This window comes from Carcharodon carcharias, chromosome 16 (genome assembly GCF_017639515.1).
Source record: "Carcharodon carcharias isolate sCarCar2 chromosome 16, sCarCar2.pri, whole genome shotgun sequence".
Classification (NCBI taxonomy): domain Eukaryota; kingdom Metazoa; phylum Chordata; class Chondrichthyes; order Lamniformes; family Lamnidae; genus Carcharodon; species Carcharodon carcharias.
Genome location: NC_054482.1, coordinates 76,043,761 through 76,063,509, shown reverse-complemented (window position 1 = coordinate 76,063,509; position 19,749 = coordinate 76,043,761). Strand labels below are relative to the sequence as shown.

Genomic DNA, 19,749 nt, shown 5'->3' with positions numbered 1-19,749 from the left:
TACCTGGGCCTCCCCAATACTCTCCTCAAAGGCACCATTCCCTGTTACGTCATTGTCAGATATATATGAACACGCAACCAGGACTGTTGTAATAATGATAATATTGATGCCAATAAGTGACATGGCAATTACTTAGGTCATCACAATCATTAACGGAAATAATTCAGCTGGTGAATTACAATCACTTCTTTTTATTATAAATAACTTTACAAGGATTCATGAAGGGATATTATCTTCAAGAAAATAATGTTTTAGCAAATCCTTATCCATTTGTTTACATAATGTGTTAAAACACATCACAGTTTGTGTGTGACGATCTCTCTTCTAACTCCTCCCCTCTACGACACGGCTGGAACACAATTTCAGGACAATGGTAATAGCATGACATGCTAGTGTAGAAACTTTGACTAAGTGTATTCATATTTTCCGACAATTCTGTTTGTTGGAAATTCACAAATGCCGAGATTTGGCTGACGTGACAGCATCTCATTTGGATTCTGGAGCCTCTGGCTAGCTGCACTTCTGCTTCCCAATTCCCGAATAACCTCTGCTCGTCATTACCAGCAGGGACATTGAAAACACCCGTTGAGACAAGATGTATATTTAAGACGGTAATCCTTCCTTTAAACAAATACAGATGATTGCAAATACACACACCGTAAAATATTTCTCACTCACAGACTCAATTTATGATGAAATGCAACCCTCCCTTTTATGGCAACCATTCCCATAGTGCTGTGCACTTTCTTGCCACGGAGCCATATTGAGTAGGGATTCTTTATAAACAGGCTGAATGGGAATCAGAGGCTTTTTTCTTGTCATTTTAAATGAGGTTATCGGCGATTGATCAATTTAAGCATTCCGTGTCGAAGGAGCATATTATTTTACCAGGACGATGATAAGGTAATAGCATCTCAATATTAGGAAACTCTGTCATGACAACTCTGCCGTAATAGTAGTCGGCATCATTGGCAACAAAAGTCGAAAGACGTGATCGAGAGGCATTTTGCTGCTGAATGTTGATATGTTTCGTTACAATGTTTCCATTGTGTTCCCGGAGATCCCGCATTGGTCATTTTGAGGCGAAGCGTTCCATTTTCGAGTGTTTGGGATTTTGTTGTGGTGTGAAATTGACACAACTGCCTAGTAACCAGGTTTGTTACTATCAGCCTGGCCTTGCCCCACCATGTAGTCGACAATTACACTTTCTCGTGATTTTTTTCTGGCAACTTTAATTAAAACCTCGCAACATGTTTGACTTGTAATCGTTTTATTCTCTGACAAGGTAGACTTGTCTTGCGGATCTGTTTTCGAATCCGTGTGTGTTTACAATTTTAAAGATCGTGTTGTATATATTTAATAGTCGTAGCATAACTCCTTTCTTGAGTGTGGAAACTTTTTCGAGGGGCTTGGAGAGGCAAATCTGAGAGAAGCACAATGTGGGAGCGTCGCTTACCAGAGTTTGGTTAGTGGACTTTTGTTCAAGAGTTTGGATTTTTATTTTTTACTCTCTCTAGCGTGGACATTAAGATGGTTACAGCTCGAATTTTGGACACTGGCTATTACTTCCTGACCTTTTCAATTCCATTTGTCGCCGGATTTCCAGTCCAGTCTGTCTGCATTGCCACTGTCATGTTATATTGCACCACTTTTTTTTATTCTGCGGATTTTTAATTCAATTTTGAAATATTGACAAAGCACAATGTTAAGACCTCCTGCCTAAGATACTATTCTACGGTATATTTAAATAAAGTAATAATTATTTATTGCTTATAATATATGTAAATTAGTAAATCAAGCTTCATTTGATCAGGAATTGTATATTTATGAGATACCTTAACTTTAAATGTTCTATAAGCTTAAAGAAAACCTCCCAATCGGCCTGTACAGTGGTGCCCCAGTTGATATCTTGTACACAGGGAGTCAGAAACAAGTGTAATTCTCATGTGAAGTGGAGCTAGAGGCCAAGCGATAATTTAGTGTGCATCTATCATTCAGTTCCCATTTTAAAGCTGTACAGCTTTAATTCCTTTAATATTCCTATGTTCGCATTTAGAATGGAAACTGCTTATGTAAACTTGTCATGTTGCAGTTACATCTCCCACCAGTAGTGGTGCTGAACTGCCACCACTAATAACAGCATGAAATGTTTAGAGTTTCCATTGTAAATGTAGGCATTAGAATTTCGAATGGAAAGGGTAGATTGGAGGTGCATGCAGATGTAATATTTTTATTTGTTGTGGGGGAAACCTTTAATTTTAACATTTTTCTGCTGTTAAAGTGTGCTGCGTGGAGCAGAGATAGTTGACATTTTTTTGGAGCCCCATTGTCACTACAGATGTCTTTGATTATATTCAGGAAAATAAAATGGAGTGGAGTAGAATGAGAGTCAGGCAAACTAAACTGAGATGAGAACAGAAGAGGGGAAGATGAGAAAGAGAATTGTATACAGTGAAAGAGCAATTGAAATGAAAGTGAGTTACTGTTAGCTGCACTAGTTGGAGCATACACAGCCATGACACACTTACCCTGTAAACTATTACTGTAAGCCTATTTGTCTAACAACTAACAGGAATGATTAGAACTGATACTGACAATTCCTTAATGTTTCCTCACCCCCTGATGCTCAGTGTGTTTCTGCAGGTTCGATTACTGGGCCCTGCTGTGTTAACTGAATTTGACTGTGGTGGCAATAGGAGCATTCCATTAGGACTTCATACTCTTGGTCAGGAAGGACAAAAGCATTGTGGGTTCTTGCTCCTGATTGTTACATTGCTGGCACTGCCTGTGTGAATGGATTGAGTGTTATGCTTCTCAGTTGTCTAGCTTGGCAATATGAATGGATGCTCAAATATTACATGAATAATTGCCACTTGGGTGAGGAATTGAAGGGCTGTAGACACCACAAAATCATACCGTACTAAGGAGTCAACAGCTTCATGTGTGGAGGAGAGAGGTTTTCTCGGCAATTCTTTCAGCGCCCACTCCTTTTTTAAAAACTAAAAGGCTCTCTCTGAAGTGATTTGCTATTTCTCTGGCTGGGGGACTGCTCCCCAACCATTGCTAGTTCCACTTTAAAACAACCCTCGAAGAAATGCATGAGTGCCTTGGTATGACTGCCTTAGATTTTCCCTTTTCTGCTTCTGTGGAAGTGCCTGGTTGTCGTGCTGATGTGAAAGTGTAGAGCGGTGTCCCTCCATGCTATGCTGAAAGTCCAGTGCACTGGACAGTTGCACTTATCAACCAACCTCAACTCTTGGACTGAATGCAGAATAACTACTTGTGGAAATAAAGCTAAACCTCCAGTGAGACTAGAGATTTAAAAGATATTTTTTTCCCCAGAATAATGATATAGAATATATGCCTAGTTACATATTGTTACATCTGTAAACTTTTTCAGAAAGAGCTAAGTAAGTATCTGTTTAGAAAAGTGATTGAGGGTTATATGATGGTGAGATATTTTGCTGCACAAAGTGCTTCGTGTTGCAGAAATTTGGAGTGTAGTTGGTCAAAATTATACATGCGGATTTTAAAATTAAAATAGCATCCTGGAGTTCTAGATTAACTTTAGGAAACATAAATTTCTTGAAGGTTTGTTTGCGATTATTTTGAAATTGAATAGATTTTAGTGTTTTTGATGGGGTGAATTGAGACAATTAAATGGTAAGGGAGGGAACAGCTTATAGCCTGAATGGTCCTTTCTCATGTTGTTTTTTTGTATCTAAATGCTAACTGTGGAAAAAATATAATTTGACAATGGTATGTTACCTTTGTGGCCACTTTGACTTGTATTATGAATCCTGTTGTATATAGTAGATCAAGACTGAGAAGCCAGTTGCATAGAAGAGGATAGCTGTACTGCTGCCCTTGTATAGTAAGTAACCAAATAAATTAGAATATTAGAAATTTGTACTTCAGCTCAGGTTTATGATTTTACTGTCTGCAAACTATTCAAAGATACTGGACATTACATAATTTATTTTGGTTATTTGAGGCTTTGCTATGTGACGACAATATCAAAAAGACACTTTCATTTCAAGTTAAATGCCTGTACTTCACAGAATTAATTCAAGTGATGCCACAAAGCCAAATGTTCAAAGTGAACCAGTGCAATTTGGGGATAAGCATGTTGGAGGGGATTCTTTTTATACAGATTAACACTAGTATTGGAAGTGAAATTGAATTTTATATTTCTTTATTTCTTTAAATGGAACTAACTATGATTAGAAAGCATCCACAATGAAAGTGTTTCCCCCCCTCCCAGTCCCATTCAAATTGATTATTTTATCACAGCTGTCCAGGACATTGGTTCTTGGAATAGTGTGTGCTCTCTTCATTTGAACTGAGTACGCTTTTTGTCTTTTTTTTCGGATTCAGCAATTTGAATTTTCTGCAAGATCATGTCCCAGTGAAAGGATCCAGGACAGCCACCTTTACAATGTCAAATATATTCCACAATAAGACTTAATTCCCTTGATTCATTTAACCTTTTTTTATATGTATCTGGCCTCCTGATTTCAACTGCTATTTCCTCAACGCAGGACAGATGATTAAGAGTGATGTCTCAGTGCCTAACACAAGTTATGTAGTGTTTTCTTTTTGACTTCCTATTCTGTAGTCAAAATAAAAGGCTGAATTCTACAAAATTTCTAGAATTCTTTAACTTAATAACCCACACTGCAGTAATATTGGTAAATCCTGCACAAAGTGAGTTAGAATTCTGTGTATAGAGTAAATTCATTCAAACAATAAGACCGCGTAGAAGATTAAATTATTTTGTGATGCAGTAAGAAGTTATTTTATAATGCTAGTCAGCTTAAAATGTAGTAATGAAGAAAATTTTACATAAAATAGTCTGGTGAACTATGCTGGTGCTTGTGAAACATTTTATATGAAGAGAGCTTTCATTATATATTTCAGTAAAAAAACAGCTGTTAGAATATGGTCTTAAATAGTTCACAAGGCTAACCAGAGTTTGCACGTCCAACTTCAAGTGGCATCTTTCATAAACAAATTTTAGTCGATTTTTCTTTTCCACAATTCTTGCTGGATGTAAGGGGGAGGAAAGAGTTGTCAAGGAAGTTTAGTCTGATTCTGCTGAGCAATGGTGGGGCATTGATAGTGGTAATTCTAGAATATGCTAGAACTATCTGCTCAAACTATCCTAGACTCCTGATTGACTGAGGGTAGTTTTTGCAAGAAGGATAATGATGAAAGGAAAGAGAAAGATGAAAATGAATTTGAAATTGGGCATTGAGCAGTAAATGTTGCTATTATGATTGCAAATTATTTGCAAGAGTGAAGTAAAGTAGTACATTCTTGTATAGTACTGACCCAACCACTAGTAACCAGAGACTAAACTGACCAATGATTGTACTGCTGAGTTTTTATACTCAAGTATGCATGAAGAGAATATAAATGGCAAACTGTAAGAAGTGTAATTTTGGGATGCAGACTTTAGGAAGGATTTTGAAGCAATAAAGTGGATAGAGTGCAGATTCAATGTGTGGTGATCCCCTGTTTAAGGAGATACCAATGAAAAGAAAGACTTGAAAAATTGCCATTGTTTTAATTGGAACAAAGCAGAGTAAGTGGTAATTTGATAGAGTTGCTTAATTTTATGAAAGGGAGGGACAGAGTAGATAGAAACTGACTTTCTGGTTAATGAGGGGCCTAGAATGAAGGAAACACATATTTAGCATGAGATGCAAGAGATTTAGGACAGAGAGTAGAAGAAATCTTTTAAACACGTTGAGGCTGTGCAATGCACTACTGAAGTTTGTGATTGAAGTAGAGATAAGTCTTGGTGCAGAACTCGACATGCATAGCGCAAGTAGCTACCACTATTAGTCAAGTCAAAATGTGCAATGAAAAACAGTAAGCTGATCCTTAGGCCCAAGATTCTGATTGAGGCCTAGATTCTCAGCATCTTGTATGATTGTGAAGCATAGGCAGCTCACAGCGAATCCAGAAAGGAAGCTCAATAATTTTCATCTTCGATGCCTGCTGCACATTCTTAGAATTTCATGAAAGAACAAAATAACAAATCAAACAGCCGATTGAAGGCAAGTCTCCCTGGTATGCTAGCATTTATCAAGCAGAGGTGACTTTTCTGGTTCGGACACGTTCGAAGGATGGAAGGTATGCACATTCCCAAGGATATTCTGTATGGGGAAGTACCCAGAGCCAGAGACCAGTAGGATACCCAAAGCTCCACCTCAAGGATGCTTGTAAGCATGACATTAAAGCCCCAAACATCAATTTTTCACATGTGGGAGACAATAGGCAACAATAGAGGGAATTAGCAGCAAGGCTGACATGTGTCATCACGACAATCAGTAGCTACAGCAGGTGACAACAAGCACCAACTTTAAAACAGCAACCCACAACAACATCTGATAACCACCTTGTATGTGGTACTTGTGGCAGAACCTGATTCTTACGAATTGGCCCCTTCAGTCATCAGCAAAAGCTCATTATGTGAAGCTATCCCATCGCCAATGGATTTGCTGACATGGGCGAAGGAAAGGGGGAATACAGAGATATGGGAACTAGGTAGGCATATAACCTTATGACTGCTGCTTGTATGGAGGATAAACACCAACATAGATTGATTGTACCAAGTGGCCTGTTTCCATATTGTCATTTCTATATTGAGGTTGGAAATATACATACACCAAGAGGTGTCCCTTTATTGTAAACTTGGCCTGAGTATCACTTGTTTAGCTTCAGTGGCTTACTTCTGAAGCTAGTATTTCCTGCTGTCTAAAAATAAGTGAGACATGTTTGTACCTCATTACAACAAAACTTAAACCAGCAATTTCTTTTACAACTAAATGCTACAATGTCCATATATGAAAAACTATTGGAATAAAATGCAAATGGTGGCCATTACAAGTTATATGCATCTGCCATCGTGCCTTCCTTCAGACTGAATCTACCTCTCTGCATAAAACACACCCCTTTGACCAAGCATCTGCTCATCTGCCTAAGCATCCTGAAATGCTTTATTGCCTTAAAGGTACTATATAAATGCAAATCATTGTTACTTAACCATTTCTGTGTTACAGCAATTCTATTACAGACGTTCACCAAGTACATTTGAAAGTTTCTCTTTTAACAATGTTGTTTACAGATTGTTGGAACTTTTCTTCCAGTCAGTAAAAGACTGGACCTTTTAGTTTGGAATACAAATTCAGAAGGAGGTGGCTAATGCTGCTGGAAAGTATGAGTTTGGCCCGGTGGTAGCAATCTTACTGCTGAATCAGAAGAATGTGGGCCCAAGCCCCAGTCTGGGATGTGAGCACCTAACCTGGGCTGCTTTTGGAGATGCTGTCTTTCAGGCGAGATGTTAAATTGAAACCCACCCTGCCTGGTCAAGCTGATGTAAAAAATCCAATAGCATTATTCAAAGCGTTTTTCCCAGTTTCCTGACAAACATTTATTCCTTAATCAACAGCACCGAAACAGAAGATGTGCCATGTGTGGGACATTGCTACAGGCAAACCAGCAAGTCATTCACTGGTGGTGACCTGAGGATGTGGAAGGTGCTATATAAATGCATGTTTGTTCTTCCTTTGCATCTATATAGCAATCCCCAGGAAATAGGGGAGGGAAAGAGTGTTTTCTGTCAAAGATTCAGCTCCATTGGGGACCTTGCTTAATAATGGCTGCCAGATCAGATCCATGATGATCCTGCCAAGATTTTAATTCTTGGACATCAGTCGCACCTATTTGCATTTATAACTGAAGCCAGAACCAAAGCTTACCTGTGCTTACCGAGATTAGGACAAATATCTGCAGCAACTGTTTTCATGGTAAGGCCCCTTTAGAAACCCAAATAGCTGCCAGTAGCATCACAATCTCCTAGAATCAGCTACTAAGAATTATTGTACTCCAGCAGGCTGATTTATGAGTGGGCATGGTTTGAGAAGGAGCATGCTTTTACCATCATTGCTGTACTAAATGGCTCCCTTATAGCTGTGCAGCTCCCTATTGAAGCAAATGAGCCCAAGAAAGGCTGGTGAGCAAGAAGAGCATTTTCAGACATTTTAAGGCCAGAGATTGCTAAGCTCTACTGTGTACCACACCACAAGATTTTCCTAGGATGTCAGTCGATTTTGCAATACGGCAACAGTTTTTAATTTAAATCTCCTATTTTCACACACAACCTTGAAACTAGTACCATAGCATTCTGTATCAATCCAAAAAGTGTGTGCAGAGTATCAGTGGTGAATCTTTTATACACTGCTCCATAATTATTCCTTTTTCCCCATCTAGGAAAAGTGAATCAGAGGCTGCACTGTGCATGTCTTCTGCATTTTGGACCATGTTCATTTCAATCATGTTGTAAACTGGATAATGTCAGGACATGGAAAATCATTTAGAATCATGATTGTGTTTCAAAACCGTTATGTATTTATCCAAAAAATGAGCATCTTCATTAGTTTTAATGCATAAATGTGTTTTCTTTTTGCAGGAATGCAAATTAGGAAAGGCTGCAGGGTGACTGGGACTTCATACCCTCTAGTGACTGACAGTATTATTTGCTCTGGTGCTACTGATTCCTTACTCAATTCAGATTGTTACAAGTATGGACCAAGAATATGAGCGGAGGCTTCTTCGACAAACACATTTCCAAAATGTCTCTGAAAATATGCTTTCCCTGGTAAGCGAAAATGGAGAATCAACTTGTTTAGCAGTGAGTTATGGCATGTTATAGCTAGCCTCATGAAAGGAAAATTCATATTTCACTGCTGGAGAGATGTGCTTGCAGCTTGAAAGTTAATTTATGCTTCCAACACATCATTAGCAATGTAGAGATTTATATTATTTTTTTCAGTATCCAGGATAATTTCAGCAGTAAGGTTGATATGTATTTGGAATTCTCAGAAATAGCCATACTTTTGATATTTTAATACTATGAGTTGTGTTTTTATAAAATTGCGTTTTGCACTATAAAGCCAGTTTTCTCATTCTTCACGTAAAAAAATGCAATATGTCATGACCCTAATGTAGAATGTGCACTTATAGCTTTCCCTTCTGTAGAGAACTTCATAAAATGTTTTCTCTGATCAAACAATCCCCAAAGACTGAATGGGATCCTTATATGCACCTAAACCATGTAATTAACTGGAGGGTATGGATGACCTAAATTGCATTCTCCATGGAATTAAAAAAAAATTATTGTAAACTGGTGATTTGGTTGAGCTTATTTAGGATTTTGAAAGAAAATTGATAGGGTAGTTAGAAATATACTGTACTTTTTCCAATGATGGGGGCGGTTTAGGACAGGGGATGTAATTTTAAAATCAGGGGAGAAGTTAGGAAATACTTCTTTCTACAAAAAGCAGTAGATGCTAGCTCAATTAATAATTTCAAATCTGGCACTGATAGATTGTTTAGCTAGCCAGAACTGTTAAGAGATAAATGGCTGGATGGAGTTAGGATACAGATCGGCCATGATCTCGTTGAATGGTGGAACAGGTTTGAGGGGTTGAATGGCCTATTCCTGTTCCTGCATTTGTAGATCTATACCAGGGTAGCAGTAGCAGTGCTGCAGTCACATAACTGTGTCTGGTATAGGAAGCAGAATATCAGCTAGGGCTCCTGTTACTGATTGCTTTCCTACAACTCCTACTGGAGTTACACATGTGACATTGATATATCGGTGGAGGAGAGAATTGGGTTCAGTTTGAGATTAAATGATTTGCTAATATCTGCTGTATAATCTCACCCATGAATATTGGCTGCTTGGACAAGATACTTGAGAATTATTGGTGTCCATGGAACTGTACTGCAGCAGACAGCAAATGACTGCAGAAGAGGAGGAGAGAAAATTTTTGAGATTAGAAGGTTAACCGCATTGCTGAAAGAGTAATGTTGGAGGCAGGGGTTTTGCTTCATGGGCTCCTGTCATCAGCTCTGGGGAAAGAAGGAGCTGTTCTATTGAGATAGGCTGCATCAAAATTGGGCTGGAACCAATGCCTGCACGAATTGATTAAATGGGGCAGTAGTCAGGGTTTAAGTTAATGAAGGGCAGGGGTGTGGGAGGTTTCAGCAAAGGGTAAATTGAGAAACAGAGAAATGTCAAGGCTGTCGAGCAGAGTAGCAATACGAATAAAATAGAATAGAGAGGGTCAGGAAGGGACAGGGAGCTTATGGTAATGTTCCATTAGTCACTATGATGACTTCAGGTAAAATGGAAAATGTTGAATCTATAAGCACTATATCTGAATGCGCAAGTAATTCCTAATAAAATAGATTAATGAATAGCACAGATAAGAATTAGTGCAATTGATCTAATATATGGTTGCAAAGCGACCTAGGTTGGGATCTAAATATTCCAGGTTACTTGACTTTTGGAAGACTTAGGCAAAAATGGAAAAGATGGGAGTTAAGGGTTAGCTCGATAATAAAGAATGAGATAATAAGAGTAGAGAGAAAAGATCTTGGCTCGGAAAATCAATGTGTAGAATCAGTTTGGGTGGAGCCAAGAAACAACATGGGGTAGGAAACAGTGGACAGAGTAGCTATAGACCCTCAAGCAGTAGTTGTTTAACAGGAGTTTAGGGCAGAGTATAAATAAGGAAATTAGAGCTGCATGTAACAGAAGTACTACAGTAATCATGAGTTTAATCTTTTATATACTGTGCAAAGTAAGTTTGCGGTAATGCCATGGAGGACAAGTTCATGGAATATATACAAGATAATTTTCTACATTGGTACATCAAGGAACCAACTCAGGAACAAGCTATTTTAGATCTCACAATGAGAAAAGGTTAATTAATAACAAAGTAAGGGGGTCTCAAGGGAGGAGTGATTTTAATATGAAAAAAATAATATTGAGTTTGGAAGTGATTTAGTTAAATCAGAAACAAGCTCTTAATTTTGAATAAAGCAAATTAGATAGGTATGGAGGTGAATTGACCAAGGTAGATTGGGAAACTACATTACATTAAAATATATGATAGATAAGCAATGAAAAACGTTTTAAAAATTAAATCATAATTTGCAACAAATATACGTTACCTTAGGAAATAAAAAACCCCAGAGGAAAAGTGTTCCAATCTTGGTTAACAACAGAAGCTAAAGATAACATTAGATTAAAGAAATGGGTTTATAACGTTGCCAGAAAGAGTCGCAAGTATGAGGATTGGGGGATTTTAGAATTCAACAAAGGATGATAAAGAAATTGATAAAGAGGACATGAGAATAAACTAACAAAAGGCTTGTTGGAGGTAGAGACAAGGAGAAATTATACTGGTGAATAAGGAAATAGCAGAAATAACAAACAAATACTTTTGCAACTTTCTTAATGGTAGAAGATACAAAAAACTTTCCAGTAATAGTCAGGCACCAAGAGTCTTGTGACAAGCAGGAACTTAGTAAGCAAATAGTAATGAAGAAATTAATGGGACAAAAGTGGACAAATGCCCTGATTCTGCATCCTTGTTTTAAAAAGGAAGGTACAGAGATAGTGGATGTATTTGATCTTCCCGAATTACCTAGATTCTAGAAAATGGATTGAAAGGTAGCAAATGTAACTATTCAAGGAAGGAAACAGAGACAAAACAGGTGCTATTACAGTTAGCCTGAAATCTGTAGAGGGGAAAATGCTAGAATCTATTATTAGGGATGCTGTAGCAGGGCATTTTTTAAACAAAAATCATAATTTGTTTAGGCAGAGTCACCACCAAATTATCAAACGGAAATCATGTTTGACAAATCTGTTGAGTTTTTTGAGGTTGTAACCCGCAGGGTAGTTAGAAGGAGGAACTAGCGGATGTAGTGCATTTGGATTTTCAAATAGGATTCAGGAAGGTACCACACAAAATGTTCTTTCACAAAATTAAAGCTCTTGGAATGAAGGTAATATATTAACATGTATTGAGGATTAGTTAACTGACATAAAACAGAGAATGCAAATAAAATATGTTTGGGTTGAAAGGCTGTGGGGTACAGCAAGAATCAGAGCTTGGTCCTCAGCTATTTACAACCCATATCAATGACATGGATGAAGGGACAGAGTGTAATGCATCCATGTTTTCTGACAATACAAAATTGGGTGGAAAAGTAAGATGTGAGGAGGATTCAAAGAGGCTATTAAAGGATATAGACAGGTTGAGTGAGTGGGCAAAAACATGGCTGATGGAATATAATGTGGGCAAGTGTGAAGGAAAAATAAAAAGCAGAATGTTTTTTAAAAGCTGCGAAACTGGGAAATGTGTGCTTTCAGAAAGATCTGGGTGTTCTACACAAATCTCAGAAAATAAACATGTATGTACAGCAAGCAATTCGTAAGTCAACTTGGAATATTGTCCTTTATTACAAAGGGATTGGAGTAGAAGGGCAAAGATGTGTTACTATTATATAGTGTGTTCAACAGGCCAATGCAATGCGCCTAGTTAGCATGTTGTCCACTTTTGTGTGCTAGTTTACTTCTCATTATCAGCCTAAACTGCTGACTAACAGCAGTGCAAAAAGGACAGCCAAGTAGTAATCTCGTCCTGTTAATACACATGCTCTCCAGTGGCAAGTCCTCAGCTGTGCCCCCTCATGACAATCACACCGCAAGCTAAAGCTTCAGAGGAACTCTGAGGAGTTTGGCCCACTGATGCGTGAACACGCCCTGGCACTCATGAACGAAACTCCCTGTTACAGGCCAATAGCTCCACAGCCTTGTGGATACCTGGGGAGAGTTGAAGGCAAAAGGAGTAAACTCTGACAAAAAATCTGGAGTGGAGCCCAAGGGTGGACTGATGTCTAAATATGTCATCTTTCCAGCAACCAAGCTGGTGTCAAACGTAGTGCCCTGCATTCCGTTGGACTCAACCGAGGAGGCTGACATGGGAATCCTGATGTTTGGGCAGCCCAGGATCTCCATAAATGTTGCCCAGGCTTACACCCGGGAAATGACACTGCAGTTTCACTGCACAGTGTTAGCACATGTGGGAGGTAGCAGTTATACGTAATGCAACTTGAAAAGAATTGCAACTCGATTGGTTGTCTCAGACAGTGGGAGGGACCATCATGTACCACTAGTCAGCCACCACCCACCTCAAGTTGAGCAGCCCCAACTAATAAGGTGCTGACCCACAACAGCCCATCTGCTTTAATGGGTGCTGGAGTTTGAGTGCCTGCCCAACAAGTGGACAGAATCTATTGCACCAGGCAGGCAAACAAATGAAAAGAAAGAAAATGCCAGCTCTTCGATTGGCAATGTCAGGACTATGCTTGCACGTCAGCTGTGGTCGACATGATACTTGATAGGCTGAACATTGACCCAGTTTCCCCATGAGATTAGGGCACTAGCACCAGCTGATCATCACAGGACATGGCTCTGAACAACGTTCTCAACACACACAGCTACCACAGCACTGACTGAGGTACTGGACACTGTCTGGCGTGCACCAGGGTGACGATGCAGCCCTTGGAAGTTCTTTCATTCAAAGCAGAAATGCTGTCCTTGTATCAACGTCAGTCATACTGTCTTCTGTGATTTCAAAACCAAACGTTACACGACTTGAACAGGTGGCCTCTGCCAATCACACACTGAGTGCAGAACAGAGCATACTTCGAGACAACATCTACAATACCACACTCTCAACACGTGGGAAGCAAAAATGGAAATATGCTGACTGGTTCGAGGCTAACATCATTGTGATGGAACCTGTCATTGAAGCCAAGCGGTCCACTCTCATTACTTAAAGAGAGATCCGAGTGAGAAGGCTCTGAATGCACTAAGAACTGCTCAAACTGCTAGTGCATCAATGACGACTGGTTACAACTTTGCCAGAGTATCCTGATGTCCTTCAAAACAGAATGCCAGGAATATTTATGAAAGGACCAAAAAGGCAACGGGTCCATCAGCAAAGAAAACAGCTCCATTGAAAACAAAGGCAGTGGAGGTTGACATTAACTGCAATAAACTGTTAGAGAGATGGGTGGATCACTACCTTGAGTTGTATTCTAGGGAGAAGACTGTCACCATGGAAGTTTGAGACACCGTAGAAGGCCTGTCTGTCATAGGAGGGTAGGATATTGAATCCAGGGTGGAGGAGCTTAGCAAAGCTATTGACTCACTTGTCATGGGCAAAGCTCCAGGTGCTGGTTGATACCACCTGAACTCATCAAACACTGGAAACTGATGCTCCTGAAGCATCTGCACAAAATTCTGTTTCTGCTGGAATAAGGGGGCAGTGTCCCAAAATATGCATGATGTAAAGATTGTGGCCCTCTACAAGCACAAAGGTGACTGCAGTGATTGTAACAACTATCGAACCATCTCCCTGCTGAGCATTGTGGGAAAAGTATTTGGCCATGTTACCCTGGTCAAACTGCAGATGAACACATCTCTCAAGAATCCCAGATTGGTTTCAGAACCAGAAGATCCACAATTGACATGATCTTCTGAACCCTCTGAGATCTGCTGTGGGGCCAAACAGGTTTGTGTCCTGGCACTGACACTCTTTGGCATATTCTTCTCTTTGCTACCATCATATGCTTTCAAGTCACCTATAGAGGCTGTCTACTTACATATCAGAACTGACAGCTGTTCGGTCTTGCCTGCCTGAGATCCAAGACAAAGATGCGCCAAGTCCTCATCAGAGGACTGACAATGTCACACTAACATTCCATACTGAGGGACATTCAGCAGCAAATGGACAAACTTTCTCATTCCTGTAAAGAGTCTGGTTTGATCATCAACATCAGGGAGACAAATGTCATGGCCCAGGATGTTGCCATTCTGCCATTTATCATCATTGACAATGCGACACTGAAGGTGGGTGATAGTTTCACATATCTAGACTCCACAATCATTAGCAATCTGTCGCTTGATGCTGAAACCAACACACACATTACAAAAGCTGCAGCTGTTATGTCCAAGCTGAGAAAGAGAGTGTGGAACAACAGCAACCTGACTGAGAACAGCAAACTGCGAGTCTACCAAACCTGCATCCTCAATGTACACCACTAAAGTGGTGAGACCTGGACAAACTATGAACTATGCTAGGCAGGATAAAAGGCTGAACTGTGTTCACCTTTTCTGTCTCGGACGTATCATCGGCATCTCTTGGCAGGACAAGCTCAACAACTTGGGCCCTGGAACATGCCTCTGCGCTGGCTTGGCCACGTTAATCAGATGGATGATGGCCAAATGATCACCTTCAGTCACTGCGGTAGAGAGGCAAAGGACCTCTTCGCACGTGCTACTTATAGTTGACTTTAGGGTTAACCAGGCATTGTGGGCGCACTGCAGCTCTTGGTGGCTGGAGGTTGAGGGGTTGGCTGTGAGGCACTGACTGGGAAGGGCCTCATTGGAGGGATCTTTGAGGCCTTTGATGTAAATTTTTTGCAGCATTGATTCTGTTGCCTTAGTTGCTTGGGGGGGGGGCAGGCTGATGGAGATCGTAGATTAAATAAGGCAGCGATTGGTCTAGTTATTAATACCTGTCAGAGCACAGGTGATATGGACATCTGTATGGTCCCTTACTCTAACAATGATGTAGTCAAGAAATGCCAGTGTTTGGACCGTGGGTGCTGCCTTACGAACCGAACAGGGTTTTAGTTCTGAAAAGGCCTAAACATTTTGTCATGAAGAAGACTCTGTGGAGTTTGCTTTCCCGACTCCATCCTTGCCAATCAGGATGTAAGTTACTCGCTGATTTTCATAGCTGCTAGGAATGATGGGATACCCCAGCCTTCATAGCGGGCTCCTACATTTTGCCACTTACCAGCAAGAAAATGCAGCAGAAAGCATTTCTGAACCTCTAATTCAGATGAGCTATGATGCAAGAACGAGGGGAGAAAGTTGAGAGAGAGAGGTAGCAAAATGCATTAATAACCTTGTCTTCATCAAAATTAAATACTTTAACTTGAAGCCTATGGTGCAGTGTGTTAATTTGGAAGTATAGTGTCGCAATGTCAGTTTTTTTAAAAAAGAAGCAACACTTGAAATCATCAATGGCTTTTTTTTTTGGAGAGTGTGTACAAGTTCATTTCCAATCAGTACGTTTGAATTATAGATATTTGCTTCACATAAAAAGCTATTAGCTGGGATATAATTGTACTCAGCACTATTATTGAAATGATTGTTTTTGCCTTCACTGAATAACTTCCTGTAACGCTGCTTTCATTTCCTGTGCCCTGCCATGCTTCGTCCCCTTTCATCAACGTTCACACTGTCTGTCAAACCACCTGCACCCAATACTGGAACAGACCACATCTGTCGCATGTTTAGCACCACTTCTCCCTGTCTATTTTGATTCGGAGTGTGAAAACTTTTTGCATTTCCAGCATTGGCAGCCTTTAGCAAGTACCTAAAGTCACTGACCCCTTTAACCAATTATAACGACAATAAGAAATCGTGACGGGCAGAATTTCATAAGGGCGTTTAGAAACCATTGAACTGCAAGGCATTCCAGTCTCTCTCTTTCACCTACACGCAGGCCCATTTACTTAGAATTTTGAGGGTATGTTTACTTTCATTGTAAAAAAAAGGTGAAATTCCAGTTTTGTTCCGTAATAAAACTGCACAATATTGATCTGAATTGTAATACGTAGAACTATCTGTAATGCTATGCAAAGTCTATTTCCTTCGAAAGTGCCGGAAAAAGAACAGAAGCTGTATTTCATTTTGGGTGAACTGGTAGAGTGTTTGATAGCTCAGCATTCCTTGTGCTATTACCATAACAACAGTCTGTATGCCCATTAACCACAGAATCAAACTTGAAAGCCACAGTAATATCAAGGCTGGTGCTGGAAGTACAAGTGTGTAAACAGAGTTTTCTTTTGTCTCTGTTTCCAAATGTGCAGTCCATTCTACAGTTTTTGTAAACTATCCAGTTTAAAATAAATACAAACTTTTGCTTTGAGCAGCAACCTTAACCACATGTAATCTGCCTCATATATTGATATCTAAATACCACGGGAATGTGAATATCCAACTCCAAATGAGCAATTTCTGTTAGCACTATCCTTTAAATGAGTTGACGAAGTAGTCCCTGAGCAATGCTGGGTTAGGGAAGGGTCAAAGAGGGTTTATAAGCTTTACTGGCTACAGTTTTTATCTTTTGTTTTGATACGTGTTTTCTTTTATGTCAGTCTCCCAAAACTTGGTGTCAATTTGGAGAGTTTTAATTTGCATTTGGCATTTTACATGTTTTTGTTCACTATTCTCATTATGTTTGGACTTGTGACTTGCTCTGAAATCACATTTTCCCCCACCACTTGTGGGATTTTTGTTAACTGTTCCTGTTCTGGATAGAGCAGTGGTGGCGAGTAGAACCAGGCCGGTTTAGGCTTGTACTAATTAGCATTATGAATTCCCAATATCTGCTGTGATGTCAGGGGAAGGGACTGAGGAAACACTGGTACACTGCATGGAGTTCCAACTATAAGAGCAGAGAAAAAAAAAACAATCTTGTGCCCAGATCAAATTTCAGTGATTCCATGTCTAAGCAGATGACAGTTTTCCATCTGGGATGATGCAGTTGTTATGTATTCTATGAAAACTAAGCAAAGCTTTTGCTGGGCTTGAGTCAAATGGATGCTTTTAACATGCATGATGACGTTAACCATCCAGATCTTTTTCAAAGGTTGATTGTTCCTTGTTACATAAAGCGAGCTGGACTTCCCACAGATCACACTTAAACTTGCTGATCGTAAGTCGGTGAACAATCCCATCTACCAAAACATGCGCTGCTGATCCTGAGGTGTATTCTGAGCTCTGTTAGTTTGAATAATGATTGGACTCCTGTCAAAGATCTAGCCATCATTGACCAGGCATGTATAGTGGGGCGGGAACATGGGCGGGTTTACAATGAAACACACTGTGCTGTGGTGGGGGTCCCCAAAATAATGAGCGAGTGCTGAACTGTTGGAAGTGCCCTCTTTCACCTAGGATGTTAAACTGTCTGCTCGGCTGTATACAAAAAAATCTCCTGGCAGCTTCCCCCCCCCCCCACCTCGACCCCCTCAAAAAGGCAAAGATGAAAAGAGAAGGTATAAACAGGATTCACATTATCAGGTATAAATTGACAAAGTCAGCTTAAAAGATGAAAATATCATTACTATATATAAACACACAGGAAGATAGTTTCTGTGAGGGGATAGAAGATTTAACTTGTAACCATGTTTGCTGTTTTGGATAATCCCTTAGAACGAAATTAAAATTCAATCCAATTGAACACCAGGTGTAACAGAGGGCAGAGGCGATTCATGACAGCAACAATTCCAGCTTGAGGGAGTGAGCCTGTTCCATAAAAAGTCAGACTTTGCACTATCACGGAATCACACAGTGCAGAAGAGTCCCTTCGGCCCAGCGAGTCTGCACTGACACTATTTTAGTTAATTTTTTTTTTCACGTGTAATGTTTCAAGATAGTCTTCTTATAACACATTGTCCAGTCTTCATTAGCCGCCGAGCAAATTTCTGTCCCGTCACTCACTTCAGTGATTGAATTCGCTTTGAGTCCCTGGCAAATCGAAATTCACTTGGCGGCTTAAAAAGAAGCTTTGAACATTGGCATCCAAAACAATGTTACTTAGTCAACTTAAATTCATGAAAAAATTAGTCATCTGGGAGTTTAAGGTGATCATTAGAGGGGAGGAAAGTGCAAGAAAACAGACAAATGAATAAAAACATTGTCACCTGAGTGTGAGATTTATTGTGTGTTTGGAGCTCAGAAGTAAACAGCTTTATTTGGAATGTAAGTTTGCCAGATACTTAAATACCAAGCAGCAGAGTTGGATTCCCTGTGGCAGATGTGACTGCTCGATGCCTTTATCATGTATGCAGATCACCAGGTGGTAAAAGTCAAGAGGGGGAAGAGAGCTGGCAGGGCGACTACTATCTAACAACCAGCAGCAGAGTGCCAGCTGAGACAGGACAGGGAGCCTCACTTTAAGAACACCTACTACAACATGGCTGTGTGCACACATCTCCCCAGATCTCTCATTTGCCTGCTGCTCTCGCTGATCGCGATTGCAGGTGATGGAGCCCACATTCCAGAGGAGATACTGGCAGTGGAGTCGCTTTGCTGAGACCCAAGGTTTTGCTAGCCATCATTGCCTGGAATGCGCACACTGCCCTATTATCTGAGCTGCACCGAGAGGTTAGACTACTCCAAGGACAGGGCCGCTCTCTGGTGAGCAAGTGATTTATTTGAGTCAAGATGCCAAAACAAACCATAAAGTGAGTTGCGAGCTTGATGCGGCTGGGGTGAAGGGGGTGGGAGAGGATGAGTGGCCGGGTGGAGGTAAGGAGGATTCGCGATAAGCAGCCTCAGCTTGCTCCAGGCAACGTGGATGGATGACTGAGATCTGAGAGATGGGAAACATTCTCCAGTGATGCCCCTGTAATAATGCCGCCTCTTGCAGCTTTTAGATTCACCCTTCTGTGCTTGCTCAGTTATAGTGTGTGGGCTGCTTTCACCAAAGCTCTGCTGTGTTCAGTTGTGCAGGGGGAGTACAATGACTGCAACAGGGTTTCAGGGAGAATAATAGTGACACAGTTCCAGCTTTCAGAAGCACCAGATTGCCTGCTGGGCTGTTACGTTTCAATGTAAGTTATGAAACGAGAGGGTAGGGGGGAGAGAGAGAAATGATCTGGATCCCCAGCACATTCATTTTACTGCATAATAACTTCTTTGTCATCAGTATGGCGGCAGGAAAATAGAGCCTGAATATGGCCAAATCCAAATGGGTGTTCAGTGGGGGACAGAGCAAGAGGCAATGGGGATGCTGT

General features: G+C 40.3%; 1 protein-coding gene across 6 annotated transcripts in view; it reads left to right on the top strand.

Annotated features, from left to right (window-relative positions):
* The first annotated feature begins 451 nt into the window (after positions 1–451).
* LOC121289388 (fizzy-related protein homolog) overlaps positions 452–19,749 on the top strand; it is a 60,598-nt gene continuing 41,300 nt past the window's right edge. For 2 of the 6 annotated variants that reach the window (XM_041208778.1, XM_041208773.1), the window contains exons 1-2: positions 746–903; positions 8,480–8,668. In XM_041208778.1, coding sequence (XP_041064712.1) covers positions 8,594–8,668 — 75 coding nt within the window. In that variant the 5' untranslated portion in view covers positions 746–903; positions 8,480–8,593. Of the gene's footprint in view, positions 612–745; positions 904–1,070; positions 1,155–2,725; positions 2,747–7,483; positions 7,548–8,479; positions 8,669–19,749 lie in introns of those variants that run through there. The other 4 variants (XM_041208777.1, XM_041208775.1, XM_041208776.1 and 1 more) reach the window with 4 other exon arrangements.